Here is a 21,473-nt window from a genome sequence, read left to right as displayed (position 1 = left end):
CTGGCTCTTATTTGTTGTGTTATCTGTTTATTTATTATTTATTATTACTCTTATTATTTATTGTTTGTGCCTTCTTGTTTTTTATATTGCGTTAGTTGTATGTCTATCGTGTAATATGTCTTGTCACCGTGGGATAGAGAAAACGTAATTTCGATCTCTTTGTGTGTCTCGGCATGTGAAGACGTTGACAATAAAGCAGACTTTGACTTTTGACTTTGGATGTTTGAGAATATTTGTCATTTTTCACATGTCCTGAGTGTTGTTAGTCACCTAAATGTTGAACAGAGGCTGTGATGTACCGAAGTCAAATTCCTTGTTTGGCACGCTCAAACATGGCGAACAAAAACTCTTGAATCTTGCTAATGTCAAAATTCAAATGGCCATCCCTTGAATTTCACGTGAGCAGTTATTGCTCACATACTATCCCATGACAACGAATGTTAGCATTAGTGGTTAGCATGAGACTAAAAATGGCCACCAGATTGTTAACATTAGCTGTTAATGCTAAACAGAGGTTCTCAAAATACCATCTGTGTTCCATGTGTCTTTGTTGGGTTTTTTTAGCAGGTGTACATCTGTGTGTTTAGGCTCATGGCCACTAAAACAAGTTCAGCCAAAATGCTTTGAAAGTTACTGGGAGTGAAGGAGTTGATAATGTGAAATTAACGCAATTGACAAAACCCAGTTTAAATTTGTTTTGAACGAAAATAATAAACACGTTTTCTCAGTGGTACTGAATGATGGGTCGACAAGGAGACGAGTCATCTTCTTTCGTGACGTTAGCAGCCGACAGTGACGTGGGTCGTGCCTCATCTCAAGTACCACTTTTGTTAGCCTACATGATTGACAGGTCTGTCTAGTGACGAAGGCATGAAGTATCTCCCGCCCCCTTCCAATTAGCTTCTCGACTGCACAGTGACACCCTGTGATTGGGCGAGCAGGATGCAGTAGGCATCTCCTATTATTTATTTCATGCATTTTAAACACATTTTACTTCAATATAAAACAGGAGGTTATGGAATAAATTGCTCCTAGTAGTTAAAAAAAAGAAAAAAAGAAATACCACTATGTTAAGGATGGAACGTGGAACCCAAGAGAAATATATATATATATATATATATATAAGAGGTATATAAGAGGTAATCAGAAACAGCTCAGTAAAACGCATTAGCCAGAAAAATCCATTACATTCAATAAATACCTACTAGAATTAATATAAAGGCAGACATTTACAACTCTTTTTTCTACCGTTGACAAAAAAAAGTCCAATGTGTATTATAATTTGAAATATCTCACTACCTGTTCTCTGCCTTAAAAAAACAGTCGAGGTCGCGTGTGATGACGTCATCACTAAGGTCGACCGATGATGACGGCATGGCAATTGAAGCAGAGTGCAGTTCGCAGCATATTTCCAACAGCCATTGGACTCTCTTCAAAATTGTCTAAGACTACATCACGTGTATATAAAAATATAACTTATTCAACGGAACTTTGAAAACGTCATATTCTTGCAGTCATGCAGTTTTTTTGGTTCGTGTTAGACGATTTTTTTTAAGCAGTAGTTCAGTACATCCTGCAATTTCCCCGACATGTACAGTAAGTATTTAATGTTCTTCTTCCATTGTATTTATATTCTCTCATAAAACCACACAGTGGGCCGTCTCTCCCCGTTTGTTGTGCTCGCTACCACAGCAACATATGGTCGCCATGGAGACGCAGCACCGCGGGACTCCTCGTTCGCTCGGTGTCGTCCGACCATTCCACCATAAAACAAACCATTCTCCCGAAGGCAAACCATGCTAGACACGTAAATATAACAGGAAAGTTTGATCATGAAGACAAAACGGAGTTAATGCATAAGCTGAGCCGAGGGCAGGGCGGCCAAATGGGCTCCACGGAGAGGAAATACGAGCTGTGTGGGCCTTTTCTGCCGAGGAGGCACCCCTTATTGAAGACGAGTGCAGAGATAGTGGGTGAAGCAAGAAGGATTCTCCGAGCTCAGTCCACCCAGAGACCTTACACCCCAAGAGATGCACACAGGCAGTTGTTTGCAAGAAGCTCTGTCCGTGCAGACCACAGCAGCAGACCTTCCTCAAGCTTCAGGTATGTCTTATTTCTGTCACCAAATCTGACTTATGAGGCATGTTTACACCATGGCTTTTAAACTTAACAGTCTTCACGCACATCATTTTGATGTCGGAGACTCCCGGCCAAGTTCAGGGACTCGCCTATCTCCACTGGAGCATGTGAGTAACCGCTGACCTCATCATTGGGTTGAATAATGCAACAGGTATGGAGAAATGTCGTGACAATCCCGCTATCTCAAGCACCTGCCATTTGATATGATCAAAAATCAATAGGGTTCTGTTCTCGCTTTAACTTTGAGCCATCTTCCAAATTGAAAACCATTAACTAGAACTAATACCCTGAAACGTATCGTGCAAAATCTTCAATCTTGAATAAAAATAAATCGTGACATTACCACTTGCAATATTGAATGTATATTGTTTCCATGTCAGAAGACAAGGATTGCATTTCCCGGCAATGACGACTTTTCAAAGTCATCTCCCAAACCTCCCACTGACCCACTGGACCCAAAGAGGACGCCAGCTCGAACACGAGGGCGTCTCCTCAAGGCGGCATCTCTCTCCACGTTACCTCCTTTAGCAGCGCACACAGATGGTGAGGAACAACTCTGACCCCAATTTACATTCTCTGCTCTACTTTGTTGCTCATGACAGACTGCTTTTTCTCTGTGTAGCCTCACAAGAAAGATTACATCAAAACCCTGCGAAAAAACTGCCACCGGACCAGGCTTTTGTCTCCGGAGACCACAAAGAGGTCTTCGGCGTGCCTCACTTAACTTCACCCCGTAGAAGTCAGAGTGAAAGGTATTTGCTCCCTCTCGCGTCTCCGCTTCCATCAATGTGACATCCCATAATGAACACAAGATTTACTGGCAGCTATTACTAGAGGGCAAGAAATTTCCGCCACAAATCTCATCAGTTGTGTCAGGGCCAGGGGACGTAACTCTCTCGTTCGGATCCATCCGCATATCGATTGCGAGCCAGGTGGGAGTCGTAACAATAAAACACATTTTATATGAAAGCTCAGAACATTGCCCGCAGCACAAAAAGGACGCAGCAAGCTTTCAGAAATCGGCCCGACTCGATTCAGAAGGAAACCTTCTTGCGGTGAGGAAAATCTGCCAACCATTCAGGCTACTGAGCCACCCTAAAGAGGATTTGGAATTTAAATCATTTGAATCTACGCATCCGTTTTCTGTAGAGCTTGTCTCTCATTAGAGTCGAGGGTGAGCTGGAGCTTATCCCAGCTGACTTCTGGCACCCTGGATTGGACGCCATCCAATCACAGGGCGCGTTAGATGCGGTTTGTGAGGAATCATACAGCCTGGGGTCTGGAATGACCGAATATGCTTCCTTGCACTATCAAGTTTTGAAAGTTTTCTTATCGTCCGCTAATAGACGCAGACAGAAAGCATCCAATAAGACGTCATTTTATGGCTCCAAATGGCTTCTTTTATTAGATTTGGATGCCCATTTGGGCAAGCCTGGCAGCTCTATGCATTGTTGCTGACGCCCGCTGTTGCCAGACCCAAGACAGGGATGAGGTCATGTCTCTTGAGAATGTCCGTATCGCACAAAGACGCCCGGCTGATGGGACCTGTAATCCTATCGCAGACTGTTCACTCTTAACAGGCGCTCTACATGCTAAACATGTGCACAAACATTACAATGATTATTATTATTTCTATGGATGTACTTAATTAAGGGGGTGAAAAAATGACTACTCGTGTGTGTCATGTTCATTAAGTTACTTCCTGCAAAAATTGCCCATAGAGATGACAAAGAACAAACAGCCTCCAGCAGACAGCCCACAGAGTTCAGGTCTTACTTCCTGTCTGTTGGAGATTGAAGTCTGAGACCGCGTCGACATAACACACGCACACACAAACACAAGCTCAGAATGAGAAACTGCCAACAACCTCGAGAAGACTTTAGTGTTGCAGTTGTGGTGCAACAACGACACCAAGTGGCAGCATTTGAAATCGACTCATCAAGTTCAATTTTTGTTGTTTTTTTAATGTCCCGTTGCCCTAACACATTCGTTTGTGTGTTTTCCTGGTGCAAGCAGCAGACTATCACAGTCCAGTTTTGATGCTGGAGTCGGAAGCGACGAGGTCAGAGCAGGACAAAGAACAGGTATTTTATTTGTATTTGAGGACGCTGACCTTGTGAACCAAGCAGACGTGCGCCATTTTCACCAATGGGCCCTTTCTCGCTCTCTCTCATCAGATTTGGGCGGGAGTGGAAAGAACAACACAAGCACAGGTGCAGACTCACGCTGGGATACGATAGAGTCTCTTCTCCAGCAGCTAAAGGCAGCAGCGGCTGCGGGAGGTAAGAACAACACTAAAGGGAAAGGCAATAAATAGTCAATCGGATGACATGTGTTGGGTTTGACCAGGAAGTTATTATGTTTGAGTCATGGAAAACTCTTTTTCAAAGTTCCACATTCAATATTTATTTTGCCTTGGGAGTTCCTGCGTACAAAATTGCAGCAAGGTGTTCAGGGTGCGCCAAGCCCTGGTTTCGATGCCGGGAACATTTATTATTTGACTCGGAAAACAAGGAACAGACTCCACCCTTTCTCTTTCCTCTGCATCCAGATTGGAGCTGTGCGATTGTGCTGTGCCGCTTAGCCTCGGAAGTTTCCTCGCAATGGGAGGATGTTTCCTCGCAATGGGAGGATGTTATTTTACGGCTAATGTTTCATTGATGGGGCACATACGTGTACGTGGACTCGGGCCCGGTGGCGGCACAGAACTGTGCCCAGACATTTAGGACGAACATCTGGTCATTGTATAAGCAGTCTCTCAAAAGCTCGGCGGATCAGATTTGTGGGCGCCGATCAGTCTGTAAAGTGTGCTGGGGATTCGTGACCATGTTTTTTTTTTTTTTTCCACATTCCTCCAGGTGGCCACGAGGCCTCACCGGAGCATCTGTGTGATTTGTGCGCCGCTCTCCATGATGGCCTGGCAGCGGCGGGTATGTTGGGCCCTCAGCGCTGTAAGAGGCGCTCGTCGATACTACGAATGCTCTTCCAACTCATTGACCTCGATTCCCCGCGCCTCCACATGCACGTCGCCGAGTTGTGTCTTGCTGTGAGTCTTAACCGTGGGCGTGTCCCTTACAATTATTGTTCAAATTAAATGACTTTTTATTTTTTCCAGTTACATGTCAGTGGGAAGAACCTACTCAACATCTGCAAGCTTATCTTCAAAATCAGTCGCAGTGAAGCCAACGACGTCCTATTCCAGAATAACTCAGTCCTAGGTGAACACATTTCGTTCTCATGATCACCAAATTTCCAAAAGCCGTACCTCGAAGGTCTTGAGTGTGGAGGCTTTTCTTCCGTCTAGACTCGCTGGTCGGGCTGCTGTTGCGTGAGGATGCGACGTCATGCAGCGAAGCGCTGTTTTACAGCGCCGGTACGCTCAAATATCTCTCGGGAAACGTCGTCGTGGTCCACCTCCTGTTGGAAAAGAATTTCATGAGTGCGACTCGCGATTTTATCCAAAAGCTCTGCAGGGTGGATGACGCCCACCTCACCATTGCCGGACACATCCTTGTACAGGTACGTACAATCACGGAATTTTTTTCTTCATGATCAAATTGCTAACATTCTTATTGCTGACCTTTCCTCTTCTGGCTGACTGACCCTTGACGTCCTCAGCTAACCGCCGCCTTGCGAAACCTGGCCGACCACGCCGAGGCCCGCCCCCTCTTTGTCTCCCACTCCCTAATGTCGAAGCTCTGTTCGGTTCTGCAGCGCTATCGTCAGGACCAAGACGTGTGCACCAACGTTTCTCGAATCTATAGGTAAGCCGCTTAAAAAAAAAGACGTTCGTCCATGAATCGGGCCTAAGTTTGAGTCTCCGCCCCCTTAGTAAACTCTCCTCGTATGCCGAGTGCCGCGTCGCTTTGGAGCAGACCCCCGACTGCTACCAACTATTTTTAGAACTCTTGAGCAAACACCACCAAAACCAGGTGAGTCAGTGGGTGTCCTGGGTAGGTTTAACGTCAACAGATTAGCTTCCTGTTTACTTTCACATCAGCTTGTTTACACGCGAGTCCCAATCAAGCGCATTTGCAGGCCGTTACATCTGTGTGTATGTGTGTGTGTGTGTTGTGCCCTTTTTCCGCTTTGTAATGTGTGTGTCGACATGTAATAATTCCCAGATCAGATATGATGACTCAGCCAAAAAACACTGAGTGGAAAACCGAACCAGACAAAGGTGAGCTACAGTTGAGACCAGTCGAGACATGATCCAGAAGGGAGTAGGAATAAGAATAGAACAAATGAGCGCCGCTTTTGTGTAAGCACTCAGACATGACTGATGGGGTGTTAACGCTTACACACACACGCACCCCCACGCACCCTCCTGAAAGGACAGTCCGTCCTGTCCTCATACCTGTGTCGCTGCACGACAGCATCAGACGGTGTTCAAGTGCACCTGCTCGTGATGTAACCGAGCGCCGAGGCACTAGCGGGAGCCGCGGGCCGTTATCGGCCACCTCCTTCGAGAGGTGTGAGAAAACTCTTGACACCTGGTGACACCTGAGCGCAAGAAAGGAGGGCGACAAAAGTGCTTCTTGACTCACTTCCTCACTATTGTCTATTTCTATTTTCACTTGTCCTCATAAGGGTCACAGGAAAAAAAAGAAAGCTAACTGAAAGTACGACTTGAGTTTTTAAGAAGAACGTTCCGAAACATCACACTCCATTACCTCGCTCCCACAGGATCTGGTCGTGCGTCTGCTCTTCACGCTGGGCAATCTGACGGCCAAGAGTGACGAGGCACGCCAGCGGCTCTTTCGCTGCGAGGCGTCGCTGGACACCCTCCTGCGGCTGTACGATGACTACCAGCTGAGGGAGGAAGAGGAGTCGCCGCCTCCGGCCAGCCGGCAGGAGGCCGAGGATGTGCTGGTGAAGCTGGTCCGGGTGCTGGCCAACATGTGCATCCATGAGGACGTGGGCGCCGCGCTGGCCAGCAGCACCACCTGCGTCCAGCTGCTGATGGAGACACTGGGTGAGAAAACAGAGGTAGTGTCAAGAGCTAAAATTTAAAATTAGGATGTTCTTTGGCACGTCAAACTGTTGTGTGTGTGTCACAGAGCTGAGGTCGGTGGCAGAGAGCGAGGAGCTGACGGTGAACGTGGCAGGCGCCATCAACAATTTGACATTCTACCGCAAAGAAAGCGCTGTGCTCAGACGCAGCCAGCTGGCCATCGCCCAGCGTAAGAAGAACAGCTCAAAAGAATGAAGACAAGTGCAAAAATAATCATTCTTTGCCACCTTGTCGTAATTCAAGTGATGCTCAAGTTGGTGCTCAGCTCCAACATGACCGCCGTGCTCGAGGCCACGCGCGTCTACGGGAACGTGTCCCAGTCCAAAGATGTGCGGGACTTTATCATGCAGAACAAAGGTTCATGATCCACACACTAATCAATACAGTGGTACCTTGACTTACAAGAAGGCCAGTCACTAGGACAGCACTCTAGTCCAAGATGGCCACGTCAAGGTACCACTGTAACACAAACAAAAGTGCTACAAACACAATTTGGTCTTATTTGCGCTGTAAACATGGCTGCTGACCTCACCTTCTCAGTCCACAGGTTTATGGTCACGCTGCTGGACTCCAAGAACCCGGACGTGTGCTTCTCGGCTTGCGGGGTCCTCACCAATCTGGCGCTTGACCCTCCCAACAGAACACTGCTCTCCCTCGAGGGGACCGCAATCAAGTTAGCATTTAAGTAGACCGCCATTTTGGGTGGTCCAATCGGAGCCAACGTTTGTGCCCAAAGTTTTACATTTTCAATGATTATTGATTTTTAAAAAAGCACTATCAATTTCAATAGTATGCAAAAACGTTATATTACGTCAACGTACATGTAATATATAATCCTATGTGCTATATAAATATTTAATTACTTGGGTCGCATACGGATGCTAACATGTTTCGCCGCCATTGGTCTACTACGGATCTCCGAAGGGAACAAACACAGAAAATCGCAGATTTGCTGGATAATACTACAGCATGTGTCACAAAATTTAATGCACTCTGTCGTTTATGGTAATTTTAGAAATAGTTGGTGATTACATTTCATTACATTGTGGTGGTCTGTTCTCTGTGTGGCACTGGAGTGCGCGTGTTTTAAAAAGCACGCGATTTGAATATCGGTCATTGCACTTTATTAGTTTACCACTAGATGTCACTCAATATAATACAGATAATACATTTAACTTCAACTCATTTATTTTCATTATGCACGTGTAAATTTGTCAAATTCTTCATCTTAAAATACATCCGTTTTTTTAAAGCAATAAATCTGACAATTTGTGGTTTTGTACCAGACTGACGGACTGCTTGAGAGACCTGGGAGCAGGTGACTGGCAGCTGTCGGCTCAGCTGTGTCAGGCCTTGTGGAACATGAGCGGAGGAGGCGGACCTGAGAAGCTGCTGGAGGCGCAAGACAGGGAGTCGCTGCTGGAAATCCTCACGTCCTATTTGGGTCGGTTGGGGGTTGCAATGTATCTTGGAAAGATGGGAAAATGTTTCTTTGACTCCCATAATGCACTGCACCTGCATCTTGCCACTATTTTATCGTACAACCTCACTCTTTTTTTCGTCTCCCCCTCCACTCAGATGAAAACGAGATCTTCAAGTGGACAGAAGATGAGGACTACCACAGGGCATTGTGGGAATTGGAGTTCAGACCCGTTGGCCAAAGACTATCATACCTGGTCAATGAAATGTAAATAATATATATCATATATGTACTGTACATACACAACAATTATGAATGTTTTTGTTGTGATACTGACTTTTGAATCCCACCATCACGTGACTGTTTTAAAGCACTTTAAAGTCCAGCCTCACATATCTTTACAACACTTTTGCACATTTATACACGGTATGTATAACTTTGTTTTTGTGAGCATGTATGCGTGCGTGCGTTTGATGAGTTGCCTCAGTCTCTATTGGTAAGCAAACGTTTGATGAAATGTGTAAACAAATAAAAAGCACAGACTCAGCAAGATATGTTGTCGCCTCTCAAAGCCTTTATTATTATCATCATCAGTATTCATGTTACACAGACACGGGGCCAGGCAGTGCTTACAAGTCGCCAAAAAGTACAGCATTTTCAAAGTCACATGGTTGTTACATCAACACAAATCAGGAACAGCACTTCATGATTAAAGAAAAGAACAACCTTGACATCTCATTAAAACGTTACTCGTAATATAAAGTATTAGCTGGCTGATTATTTTTTAAGACCTAAATTAGAAGTGAAGGCATTTTAGGGTGATGGTTGTGCTGGTGATGATGTCATAATGCTCAATAGGGGAGGCCTTCAAATAGAATTTAGTAGATTAGACAATCTTTTTTTTTTTTCCCAGCAAGTTGTAACAAAGAGGCAAGCTGATGAGCTCCTCTAGTTCAAAAGATATACTGGGCTGTTGCTAAGTGAACCACTACACTACCAACGGCAGTCAGTGTTAGCGTGCCGTCCTGCTGAGATGTTTGACTCAAGGTAATCAAATAATTTTAGAATAAGAGAACGCTACAAATGATACACAACAATTCAATATCATAGTTTATTTTTTTGTCCATGATTTTTTTATTTTTTTTATTTTTTTATTTTTTCAAAGTGTCAGTAACTGACGTCAGTCAGAAGTTTTGGGGGAAAAAAAAAATCTCTCATTTTCTTCCGACTCACTTCCAATGGTACCATTCTTTTTGTCGAAAACCTCCCAGCCATCACGGTCTTAATCTGCACTCACAATTAGAATGTGGTACTTGACTTCTTTTTACTCAACATAACTGTTTCATTAAAACATAAGCTGTTTTTTTGTTTGTTTTTTTGCACTAAGTAGGCTTGAATAAGCACAGCTACAACCGTTTGCGAGCGCAAATCAGCCTGATGGCGGGCCGGTGTCATCCCCTTAGCAAATGGGGACGTACGTGGCAGCCCAGGGAGGAGGGGAAAAAAACAAAAACTGCTCACTAAAGTTGCTCTCTGACAAAAAACACGCATGTCCACCAAAATGATTTGGTGATACTGTGGTACCTTAACTTCTGAGAGCAACACCTTATGCGTTGTCAGAAAGTTAACTCGCAATTTAAGTAGCAATAGAGTTTGTAACAAATTACACTCTGAAGCAAGGGTACCACTGTACATGCTTTTTTTTTTCTGCACAGAGAGAAAACATTTTATGGAGATAAGAGACGAGGTATTTATTATACTGGTAAAATTCACAGCCTTCCAAATAGGGGCGACCAGGCAGCCGGGATAATGCGGAAGACAGCTTAGCAGTGTGTGTGTGTGTGTGTGCGCGTGTGTATCAATATGTGTTTTTGTGCGAATGCTTATGTGTGTGTGTGTTAGCTATTCCTCCCAGACCAAGCCCATAGCAGAGCCCTTGATGAAGCCCCCACGAGACGCTCATTCTTTCAGTCTTTCTAAATAAACAGCTATAACAAAAAATGATGTCATCGCTGACATGTTAAACAAGGTACATCAAAATAACAGAGCTACAGCAGAAGCAAGAAGTCGCCTTCATAGTGCCTCGCCGTTTTTTTGACATGTGAAATTTTAAAAAACTATTTTTATTTTTTTATTTTTTTTAAACAGCCACGCACGCACACGCAGACAAACTCAAATAGGGCTCAGTGTTCTATGAGTTTGCAAACACACTCCTTGAATTAGCTTACACGGACATTTGGGGATATTGCAGTGGATGGAGAACTTTTTTTCTACTTTTTGGGGGGATGGGGGGAGTCAATAAGACCCCCTTGTCCCTGCTGAATATAACACTGGGAGCAGCAGCAGCAGCATTATCGTCGTTATTGATACGCAAACGTTGGGGAGTTCAGGCACACATGTAGGGGGCCCAAAAAGGTGAGTGAAATTAAAACAAGGGGAAAAAAAAACAGTGATCACGAAAATTAAGAAATTGGATTAAGGGGATGTTGTTAGAATACTGAAGAAAATCCTGAACAAACTGCTTTTTTTAAACCCGATGCTGCCTACCTCTGGTCATTTTTGGCACTGCAGGCTAAAAAAACCCCCAAAAACTTGCTTCTTTGTTCTGATCTTCCACTCAGCCCCCCGGAAATGTTCTCTTGAAATGTCCCAACAATGACGCGTGATAAAAAAAACTAAACAGAATATAACAAAACAAAAAAAAAAAAAAAAAGAAGAAGCACTTCATGTCATGTAGCGAGTGATGGCTCTCAGAGCGTATAAAAGTTCAGCTTGCATTCGCGCTTCCATAAGAAGCAGATTAACATGGACCTGCAGGTGAGAATATAGAAACCTTTAGTGACATTAAAAAACACACACATTTCACTGCATGAGAAAAAGGGGACAGACCTTCTCAGAGTGCTGGAACTGCCTCCAGAAGCTCTCGTACATTCGTTTGGTAGTCTTCTCGGGATTGCACACCATAGTTTTGATGTAGATCTTAAAGCTGCGGTCCAGCAGCTGGTTGATCTCGCCGTAGTCATAATCGTCATACCTGACACAACCGATGGTGTGGTGAGTATTCAGTTTTTTTTTATCCCTTTCTTCAAGATGTTAGCAGCCTACCTGATGCCGAACATGCAGTGTATGTAGTTCCAGATGGCCCTGCGCAGCATGCTGGTGTCCACATCCTTGTGTGTGGCCATGGTGTTGTACGTCAAGTTATACGCCATCTGGAACTTCTCGTCCAGCATCTGACCCACGTCTGGATAGAGACGGTTCACCAGAGAGTAGCCGTGGTCCTCCCAACTGTAATCCTGCCCAAAACAAAAGAAGGGGGGGGGGGGCGTTATTATCATTAAAACGGGCTTGCTCATTGTTTTATGTGTTGCGAGTGTACCTGCACTCTGAAAGTGGGCACGTGCTCGCCCCTTCTGGAGAAGTCCTTGTAACCGTAGCTGGGGTCTTCAAAGTGTCGTGAGATGTCACGGGAGGGCACCCACTCCTCGTCTTCGGCCGTCACCACCAGCATGCTCTCCGTCTTCTCCCGCTCGAAACGTGTGGCCATCTCTTCCTGGCTGGCCTCTTCGTCATCGCGGCACTCTTGCAAATGCTTCATGCGCTCCATCAACACCTCCACCTCGCCACCGCACACCTCCTGGAAAACAACAGGAATTTTCACTTGTAGGCTTGTGATAACATAGTGACAGTCATTCTTCTACTGCCAGGGACACAACAAACGATTCTACTGTGCCGCATCCAATTTGAAGGAAGTTTAAATAAGCAAATATGGCTCATGACGAAAAGATAAACGGCCAAGGCTCTCCGTTTGTCTCACCTGGCTGCCAAACAAACTGTCGTGATGGTTGTTGCCGTTGGTAATGTCGCACACGCAGTAGTGGCCGAGTGACGGCGGCCGGAAGGTGTGGCCGCCGTCACAGTGGATCTCGGGCATGATCCCGCAGCCGAAGGTGAACGAGGCCAGCGAGTGATAGTGCGTGAGCAGGACCACGGCGTGGATGAGCTCGGCCAGTGACCAGCTGTGCTCCTCGGCCTTCAGGAGACCCTTGGAAAAAAAGGCCAAGCGGAGTCGGTCAGTTCACTCAACCTCAGCTGTTGCGCAACGCTCTTAACACCTTCCTCTGCGGTTTCTCACCTCAATGTGCTCCTTGGTGAGCAGCCATGGCCGGTGTGCCAGGATTTTGTTGAGTTCACCCAGCTGCTGAAGCTTTCGCGGGGCGCCGTTCAGCCCGTTAAGCCACTTGGGGTCGCCGCCCACCTGGAGGAAGTCGTTGACGTGCAGGTTGACCAGATAGGAGCACTGGTGGCGAGCCGCCGCCTGGACACAGGATCACGCGACAATGGTGAGATACGTTTAAAAAGGCGAGGCCAAAAAAAAGTCCAGCTCAGGTGCTACCATGATGCCGATGTAGTGGCGATAGTGCAGCGACAGCGGCCCGTCCATCTGCAGCAGGTAGTGCTGCGTGCGCAGGAAGCTCTCCAGGTACTGCGGGTGGAAGCCCATCACCAGCAAGATGTTGTCCAGGCGACCGAGGGCGGCGAACGCATCCTCAAATATCGATTGTGTCCTGGTGTCCACTTTACTGACTTGAAGAATCTAAAATGGAAAATCGTGACATCTTAAACGGGCCGAGGAAAGTTGGGGCTTTTTTTGGGCATTACTGGCAGAATTTAAAGGCATTTCCGTACCTCTTTTTCAGGTATAAATCTACTCGGCCCGTTCCCCAGGGGTCTTGGGATTCGCACTCCCAGATCCTTAAAGACAAAAAGGGAAATCATCTTTTAGAAGCACAACATTTAGACAAGTATAGTCAGGTATGGACTGCACAATGTGAAACATTTAACGGTGACAGCAGCTTAAACTTTACAACAAACTCATTTTGTCTTGTTTACTTTTTTTGACACAATTGAGGCATTGTAAGACCAAGTGTCCTTTTTGGGCAAAATTAAGGGCTTCATGGTGAAAAGTCAGTTTTGAGAATCAGCAACCGTGACACAGTTGTTCAATAGTTGTTAGTTGTTAAATAGTAGTTGCATAGTTGTTAAATGTGACATTTTAATGGATAATTATGGTTTTAGTGATGAAATATTAGTTTTTGAGGACAGTGTCAGTAAACATGACGCATTTTATGGCAATATAATGAACATACCAGACACAGCAGTCGTTAAGTGACATTTTAAGGGTAATTAAAGTGGTGATGCAATATCGTTTTTTTTTTGTGTGGACAGCACCGATAAATATGGCTTGGTTTGATAATCTTACAGCAAGTTAAAAGGGATGTCAATAGGGATGTAAATTAACCTAAAAAGAAAAGAACGTTTTTTTTTTTTCCCTTTCATGCTCTGGGCATGACCATCAATAAGCTGTGATGAATGAAATAAGCTGTGATGAATGAGTTGAGCAACAAATGGCTTAATTCTGTCGGGAATCAAATGTGGTCAAACTAAATCATTCGACATCATCCATAAAAAAGTGACAATAAAAATGTGTGTTGGGGTGTCTTCAAAAACATCCAAAGCGCCCCCCCCCCCCCCCCCCCCCATCTGCCCCCCCTAAACTTGACAGAAAAACAAGTCCGGACAAAAGACTGCACTGCAGCTCATTCAGTCGAAGGAAAAAAAGTCGCCCGAGAGCAAATATCAACTGACATTCGTTTATCACAAAAACAAATACTCGAATGTGGTATTTTCTCGAAGCTGCATCGATATAGGAATGAACTTAAATATTGTTTTACCTTTTTCCCGAGCCGTTCACAATGGGCACATATCTTAAACAAGTGTGTCACGGCGAACGAACAATTCTCCACGTTCTCCGATGGTGACACGGCGTGCCTCATCTCTTGTCCTCCCCGCACTTGGCTGCTTTTGGGTCGGGTTCGAAAGCTCCGCAAACCGTCCCCCCGTTTTTTGTTCACCGGGAGGCTGCTGTGCTCCGCTCTCGTCAGCTGTTGCGAGCCCGACAAGCAGCCAAGTCACTCCGGTTGCTCCATTTAGTTGCCCCCGCCCCTCGCTCATACTTTCGGTAAATAACCCGAGACCGCTTGAGCGACGAGTGAGTGGGCCAATCGCGAAGCGTAAACACGCTGCAGCCGGCCAATGGCAATGATCAAGAGGTGGAGGGGGCGGGGCTAGGCGTGAGGAAAGAGGGGGGCAAAACGTGAGCGGAAAAGCCAATCCCCCTTTTGCTTTAAGAAAACATCGCCACATCTTTCTCTGTTTCTTTTGTTAGCTTTTGATTAAATTGTCAATCCTTTCTGTATGCTAAATTACCGTGGCTATTCATTCAAAGTGATACAATGCATATCTAAATCAAGGTAAACCAATCAGCTGACCATTTGTTCTTTCTCTTTTCAAAGGCAATCAAAACATGCAGCCTTCAAGAGGGTTCAGAGGGTATTGAACATCTAAAAAATAACTACATAGGCTGCTGTGATTCGATTTTTCTCCTCCCAGTGCAGAGGGCTATCGTGCATGGAAAAAATGCCATTCAAGGATGGGACAAAACTGCAGAACAGAAAACCCATCAAAGTGCAAGAACTCATTTAATGCATATTTTCCCCCACAAAAATCAACATGCCGTCCCAAATGCACATTATTAGTTTTAAGCATGTTGTAGACGAGAGGGAAAGTGCAACTAAGGCATTCCCGCCATCTAGTAGTGAATGGTGATATTACAGCTAATCACAGGGATATTTATGTAATTTACTTTTCATTATTCTTGGCTGGAATAAAAAACCAATTGTTTTTCTAATGTCATGTGGTTACTTTCAAAGGAAATTGGTCAGTATGTGACCCTCCGCATGCACGCGCTTGGGTTGAATTAAGATCCTAATCTCATCTGAAAGGATGACGAGGTCCGCGGGTCCTTGAACAGTGGCTTTTATCGGTGCAGCCTCTCAGACCACAGATAATAATGTGATCCCTCCACTAATCAAGGCGTCTGAAGGACTCCCTTCAGAGGCAAAGGACAGGATAGGAGAGGAGAGGGGGGGGGGGGGGGGGTAAAGATAAGGAGGACAGCTCTTATGGCTTTGTTTATCCCAGCCTGACATGAACACGTTCACTTGCGTGCCACATTACGGTCACTTCTTGCTTCCCATGTGTGCCAATTGTAGTAACTATCAATACTAATCTGACCATCTGTTTGGCTCTTCTTTGCAAGAAAAACTACTAGCAAGCTGAATTTGGTATAGTGACTGAGCTAAAAAGCTGCCCCCTGCCCCCCTTCTGTGGACTTTGATCAAGAGCCTGTCCAGCCAGTTTGGCAGCCAACTGCACGGCCCGGCTACATCACGCAGTATTCAGCAGGTTCATTGTGTGCGTCCAGCCAGCCTCCCACACCCACCCTTCTCCCACCTCGGGACCCCACTCCTGTTGCCGCCGGCTGGGTGGGGTGCGGGGCAGAGAGGTAAACATGTTCCCGGGGGCTGGAGTCAGCACTCCCGCGGCTCAGTTAAAGCTGCAGAAGCGAGGCCGGTCAGCGTTGCGACACACCGGACCCCCCTTTCACATAAAAACGCTTATAGGCTAGAAGTGTGTGTGTGTGGGGGGGGGGGGGGGGGGGGGGGGTCTGGCTTGGCCGGTGCTATTGTCACTGATGATCCCGTGGGATGAGACTGTTGTTTCAGTGCTTTTCGGCCTCCTATGTTTCTTCCCACTGTGGACGAGACGAAACCTCCAACATATCGTAGCGGAAGAAAAGACGTCATGGTGAAGTGCGAGTCCCCTTTAGAGTGCCTTGTTGTCACAGGGTGGGATATATTCCAGCCACCAAAGGCTTTAAGATAACATTTTTACAGCCCAAATGTACTTATACTGTTGTCCTGGCAGGTCTGCTCATAAGACAGAAAATTAAAGTGAATGATTGCAGGTCACCATGGCAACGGCCGAAACACACCACTATATAGCTTGATAGCATACCTCTGCACTGTAATGCTTTTGAAGCCTTTACAATTCTTACACAGTGTAGATTTAAATGTTGACTTTCGAGTGTCACATGAACGTGCGAGTGACATTTTAAGGCCATCACATTCGTGCCTCGGTCAACAATGCACAATGAAATAGCTAAGTGGCCAATAAAAATGATGTACTAGGCATAGCACGAGGGCCGGCACACACGCACACAAATGACAGGATGCAGCTTGTTGATGCAGAGGATGAACTGGAAAATGTCATTTGTCACGAGCTACGCCATTCCGCAATTGAAACATAGCACAGAAACGATTTTTTACCGTCTTGATGCCCCAGAAAAATAAAGCATGCTTACTCTTTGCCATCAAGTTTTGAATATCAAAACAGCGCAGCATTACAGTTGTGCTACAAAGTTTTAACTTGCACATTTTTGCTGCATAGCATCACTCTAACAAGGTGCGAAAAGCTACTTTTTATTGCCGGCAGACGTATTTGCAATTGTAACGCAACGGTTAGCAAACGCCTTGAACCAACAGGGAGGATGACTCTCCCAATAATGAGAAAAACAAAAGACGACACGGTGCCAAACTCTGCACGTGTCTCGCATTTTATTTTCTCCAGCAGTGAGAATCATGCATGGTTTTTTTTCTCCTTTCGCTGGGATGTTCAACAAGTAGCAGAAGTCCACCAGACCAGTTCAAACCTGACCTATGGGCGGACAGAGAGCGGAGGAAGCAAAAAAAAAAAAAACTCTCGAAACCCGATACAAGCCTAGCAACAGGCATCTACCAATGGCAGGACAGGACAACAACGAGAGTAGCCAATCTTCTCCTCGCACCCTCACTCTCTCTCTTTAACGGCGTTTGTTTCTCTAAAAGAAAAAAAAGTTCCACGGAGGTATGACGTTCCCTGCGCAGCCTAATCGGGTTTGTGTTTCATAGAAAGTCATCGCCGCAACAGTTTAGCGGTGGATTTGTCTAATGAATACAAGAAAGTTCACACGGCCGACTGCTCGGCTCAGTTCTGTTCACTTTTTTGGGGGAGACTTGTTTTTCTGTGCAAGCACTTGGACAGCTGCCATAAAAAAAAAAATTGTGAGCTCCGCACGTGCATGTAAATTTCTGACAAAGACCGAAAAGTGCATAATCTCCTGGCGACACTAAAGCTAGCTCTTCCACCCACATGGAGGTTTTAACCCTCAAGTATCACCACTGGCAGGCCTCAACACGCATTTGCGACCACTTCAAGATGAACTAGAGTAACCTGCACCATATTAGTTGTTGCAATATTTTTTAACCAGTCGTGAAGCTACGTTTGAGCTAAGGGTTCAACTTGACTAATGAATGAACAATTCATCAATTTCCTCGATAACAGAAACACACAGCACTAGAATCGAGGGTGGAAAAGGCGTTGGCTAGCAAACTCCGTGCGCACGTGAGGAAAAGTGAGTTCCCGGGGATGTTATTCTAACAAAGGGTGGGCAGCTGTCACAATACAACAAGCTGCAAGAGGGGGAAAACAAATTCAATAGACAGAATGAATCAAGCACCCATTGCTAATTTTAGAAAAGACTCCGGTGAGATAGGGGGGAGTAATTTTTGCAACTGTGACACAAAATGTATGCTGGACTTATGTCTTACTACCTCCAAAAAACACGAGGCTGACAAAGCTGACCTTATATCAGGGGTCTCGCTCGCACTGCGACAATTTGACGCTCCTGGAGTGAGCCGCTGTTTTATTTATTTTTTGCTCTCTCTGCTGACTAATCAAAAAATGAGTCATCTCACTGTTGTTGATCAGCTTGCAGAAGTTGCAAAAGTACTCACACCATGTACTTAGGTAAAAGTTGCATTTTAGCTACTTCCCGCTACAGGCCGCCTGTTGTTCACCATGTACGTACATTAATTGTTATTGTCTGTCAACAGCATGCTTCCATCAAACTGGTCATCAAAAATGTGAAAGAAAAAAAAAATCCCAGCAGGCTGTGTTTTCATCATATACAGTCAGGCTTTATGTAACAAAAGAGGTTACAGTCCCTGGAGTGCTGATCCAGAATGAAGTTCACCGGCTTAGACCGCAGACCACAACTGACACTGATAAAGTCTGTTATAACATGTCAGGAAAGATTAGAGGCCGTCATGTTTATGACTCCGCTATTCTCTTTTTTGTTTTCCTTTATATTGCCTTGAGGAGTTCATACTGTAAAAGCGCCCAAGTTCTAATTGGAACTACTTGCTTTTCGATTTGAGGCAGACTTCGAGTCTGAATCTGTTGGGCTAGAAAATCTCCTCAGAAGTTTTGACAGAATGATCTCATTACCAAACTAAGTGTCTGATTAAATTTGGAGAAGGGGTGGATCCCTCCCGGGGGGATCCCTCCCACTATTCTTTTTCTTTTTTGTTATGCGATATGTCCTAATCATTGTTCTCAGTGTCTGATTCCTTCATTAAACGCTAATGAGCTCCAGTGCTAAATAAAGAGCGGGACAAACGTTGGGACAGGATCTCAATGGAGAGTGACGTCAAGCGCTCGCCGGCCCGTTAATGTTTAATCGTTTATGAAATGCCATTAGGGGGAAACTCGATCACCTCAACCTCTGTCCTCTTTGCCGATTGCGGATGAGGCATCAATCCCATTTGGGATATTCTCAAAACTAACTCGTCACCTTTTTTCCTGAATGAAACAGAGTTTGTTGTCATGGCCCTGATGTTGAGGTCTGTAGGCAATAGTGGCTCCGCTCAGGATGTTACTGATGATTGTTACTGGTGATTCCGAAAAATACGGGACACTGGTCCGTGCTGGTAGTGTCTGTTTCATTTAGCAACGCCTGGGGTCGGTTTGTCCGACAACCACGAGTCTGAGTCTTCTCAACAAAGCCATATTGAATTCGGTACAATTCGAGGGTTGACGGCTAGCATGCTAGCTTCGCCGTAGCACGCTAGCTTCGACGTAGCACACAGTGTATTCAGGTTCATAAAAATCAGGACACAATGAGACAGTGACTGGCCGCAGTCAAGACGGCGAAGACTGGATGTGTGCAATTACAACAAGGCACGCCGAGTCCAAACATACACGGACGGGATGCAGACGACAGCGTCTGACAACTTCCTCAAAAACGAAAAAACACCATCTCATGACTTGAAATCACATGAGTGTGGATAAATGTAGAAAACGCTGAGTCGCGACATCCGCGAGGATGTGAAATTATGCGAGTCACTCACATGGCTCACGTGTATTAATAAAATAGAAATCAAAAAAAGACAATTTTTGCTAAATACGGCGGAGCACGGTTGGAAATACGATCCGTTGTATTGGGTTCAGTCAGTGTAGTAGAGTTTATTTATAAACGGAGTCTTGACCTTTAAAAACACTCAGTGGACCTCATAACCCAGGCAGCAGTGTGTGTGTGTGCGCGTGTGTGTGTCCTCTGTTAATGCCACAGGTAGTGTCAGACATGTTTGCACTGTGGTTAATCTGTTACAAACCAGCAGGACCAAGAAAAGGATAAAGCGACAGCTGAGCATTTTCTTTTTTTTTTTTGCATCTCACTCCCAGAGAACTAATTTTTATTTTATTTTTTTAGACAAACACTGAGTTGTAATGTAGGACGGGGTGAGAATCTCAATGTTACGACTGAATAGAACAAACGCGGGCACGGAATGTTCTTAAAGATGGTCACAGAGGTAGCGCCGATGTCGCGCTTGTGTTACGGCACAATGTTACAGCGCCTGATGTAGAGTAAATAAGAAGAGTGATGAGGTAATCCTTTCACCTTTACATTGGTGACTTTGTTTAGTAGGATTTCAAACAAACAAAGAGGCAAAATAGAGAGTACGGTAATAATGTATTGAGTTTTTGCAATGGCGTCAAAGCACACTTAACAGGCGTTGCGTGACAATTTTGAGACAACCGGTGTTGACGACAATCTCGCGTGACTCATGCGTATTGACACGATGAGGAAGCCCGCTGGCGCTTGTTGTCATAGCTGGATGAAATGACGATGAGAGGATTTGATAAAGGATTTTTGCAATCTCAGCGAAATTGCCATTGAGTCAGTATTCTTCGGAAGTGTGCACATTTGTTTTGAAATGAGGAAGAGTTAAGGTTGTTAAAAAAAGAAGTACTGTCATTTCAATTTGTAATATTCAAATCTGTAATTTGATTTGATTTATTTAATTTGATTTTTTTGAGTTGGTGCTACTAGAGTAGCACCTATTTTGACCTTGTTTAAAATTAAGTTACTTTGTTTTATTATAGTCAAAAAAGTTACTTCAAATATTTCTGATACAGTTACTAAAGTCTTAATAATGTTTTTACAGTTTGAGCGTGAAAGGGATACATTTATTGCACCTTTGCTAAAAATAACAATGGCTGCCAATGTAAAGGCGGCATCCCCTTGGCCGCTGATTATGTCACAGCAAACGGGCGCTGGGGGTTACGCAGGGCACGGCTTGCCAATGAAAAGACAAGCGGGTGGAAAGAGTAATGAGAGAAGAGTGATAAAAGGCGGGAGGAGGGCGAGCGAAGACTATTTGAGCACGGGGAGGGCTGCCGCCTTATCATGGATAAGTAAACAGCCAGCGCTGCCTCTGGTGACATCATTGTCCCACAGAATCAATAACCAGCCACTTCCTGCTCAGCGGGAAAAATCAATGACTCTATACACTAGATTACCTTTTTGGGCACACTCACCTGAGAGGATACACACACACATATACACAGTGCACACAAGCAATACAAAGCACATTGGTGAAGAGAAACAAAGCCACAGTGAAGTATTGGAGCAGCGTCAGCTCATTATGGGATTAGTGGGGCCCGCTCGTTTAAGTGGGAAAGGCGATAATGCTGCTTTACTAAATCAGATTCCCACAAAAGCGATAAACAAGGGTATGAAATTGAAAATCCAATCGTAGGATGCGTTATTCACTTGCAGAGAACCAGACAAGAACTACGGTGGCCCAAAAGGGTCAAAACTAGATTTGTGTGGAG

The 21,473-nt window shown here is 45.0% G+C and overlaps 2 protein-coding genes across 5 annotated transcripts in view; one reads left to right on the top strand and one right to left on the bottom strand.

The window, feature by feature from the left end:
• The first annotated feature begins 1,305 nt into the window (after positions 1-1,305).
• armc2 (armadillo repeat containing 2) lies at positions 1,306-9,127 on the top strand. Of its 3 annotated transcripts, none has more exons than XM_061271085.1 (18): positions 1,311-1,596; positions 1,693-2,103; positions 2,174-2,246; positions 2,523-2,682; positions 2,762-2,891; positions 4,156-4,223; positions 4,317-4,421; positions 4,998-5,185; positions 5,255-5,357; positions 5,444-5,658; positions 5,758-5,903; positions 5,972-6,071; positions 6,826-7,114; positions 7,200-7,322; positions 7,397-7,510; positions 7,694-7,826; positions 8,440-8,597; positions 8,732-9,127. In XM_061271085.1, exons 2-18 carry the CDS (start codon positions 1,853-1,855, stop codon positions 8,842-8,844), a joined length of 2,469 nt encoding a protein of 822 aa, XP_061127069.1. In that variant the 5' UTR covers positions 1,311-1,596; positions 1,693-1,852; the 3' UTR covers positions 8,845-9,127. The 3 variants fall into 3 exon arrangements, with proteins under 3 accessions (XP_061127070.1, XP_061127069.1, XP_061127067.1); XM_061271083.1 differs by having other exon boundaries at positions 1,312-1,596; positions 2,520-2,682; XM_061271086.1 differs by lacking the exon at positions 8,732-9,127 and having other exon boundaries at positions 1,306-1,596; positions 2,520-2,682; positions 7,701-7,826; positions 8,440-8,581.
• Positions 9,126-21,473, bottom strand: part of sesn1 (sestrin 1) — a 29,893-nt gene continuing 17,545 nt past the window's right edge. Inside the window, exons 1-9 of one of the 2 annotated variants that reach the window (XM_061271088.1) lie at positions 14,309-14,585; positions 13,263-13,328; positions 12,970-13,170; positions 12,709-12,891; positions 12,391-12,618; positions 11,953-12,210; positions 11,679-11,869; positions 11,463-11,607; positions 9,126-11,384 (exon numbers count right to left, since the gene is read on the bottom strand). In XM_061271088.1, the coding sequence (XP_061127072.1) occupies positions 11,298-11,384; positions 11,463-11,607; positions 11,679-11,869; positions 11,953-12,210; positions 12,391-12,618; positions 12,709-12,891; positions 12,970-13,170; positions 13,263-13,328; positions 14,309-14,410 (1,461 nt within the window). In that variant the 5' untranslated portion in view covers positions 14,411-14,585 and the 3' untranslated portion in view covers positions 9,126-11,297. Of the gene's footprint in view, positions 11,385-11,462; positions 11,608-11,678; positions 11,870-11,952; positions 12,211-12,390; positions 12,619-12,708; positions 12,892-12,969; positions 13,171-13,262; positions 13,329-14,308; positions 14,586-21,473 lie in introns of those variants that run through there. The other variant, XM_061271087.1, reaches the window with a different exon arrangement.

Source organism: Syngnathus typhle, linkage group LG22 (assembly GCF_033458585.1).
Source record: "Syngnathus typhle isolate RoL2023-S1 ecotype Sweden linkage group LG22, RoL_Styp_1.0, whole genome shotgun sequence".
Taxonomy (NCBI): domain Eukaryota; kingdom Metazoa; phylum Chordata; class Actinopteri; order Syngnathiformes; family Syngnathidae; genus Syngnathus; species Syngnathus typhle.
Note: the sequence above shows the minus strand (reverse complement) of the source record. Positions and strands in the feature narration are given on the sequence as shown.

Excerpts from the sequence above, each read along its gene's own strand:
- armc2 (XM_061271083.1), top strand. The coding sequence starts at position 1,853 with ATGCATAAGCTGAGCCGAGGGCAGGGCGGCCAAATGGGCTCCACGGAG. Across the intron at positions 5,659-5,757 it reads CCGGACACATCCTTGTACAG|CTAACCGCCGCCTTGCGAAA; the intron begins GTACGTACAATC and ends TGACGTCCTCAG. Across the intron at positions 5,904-5,971 it reads AACGTTTCTCGAATCTATAG|TAAACTCTCCTCGTATGCCG; the intron begins GTAAGCCGCTTA and ends CCGCCCCCTTAG.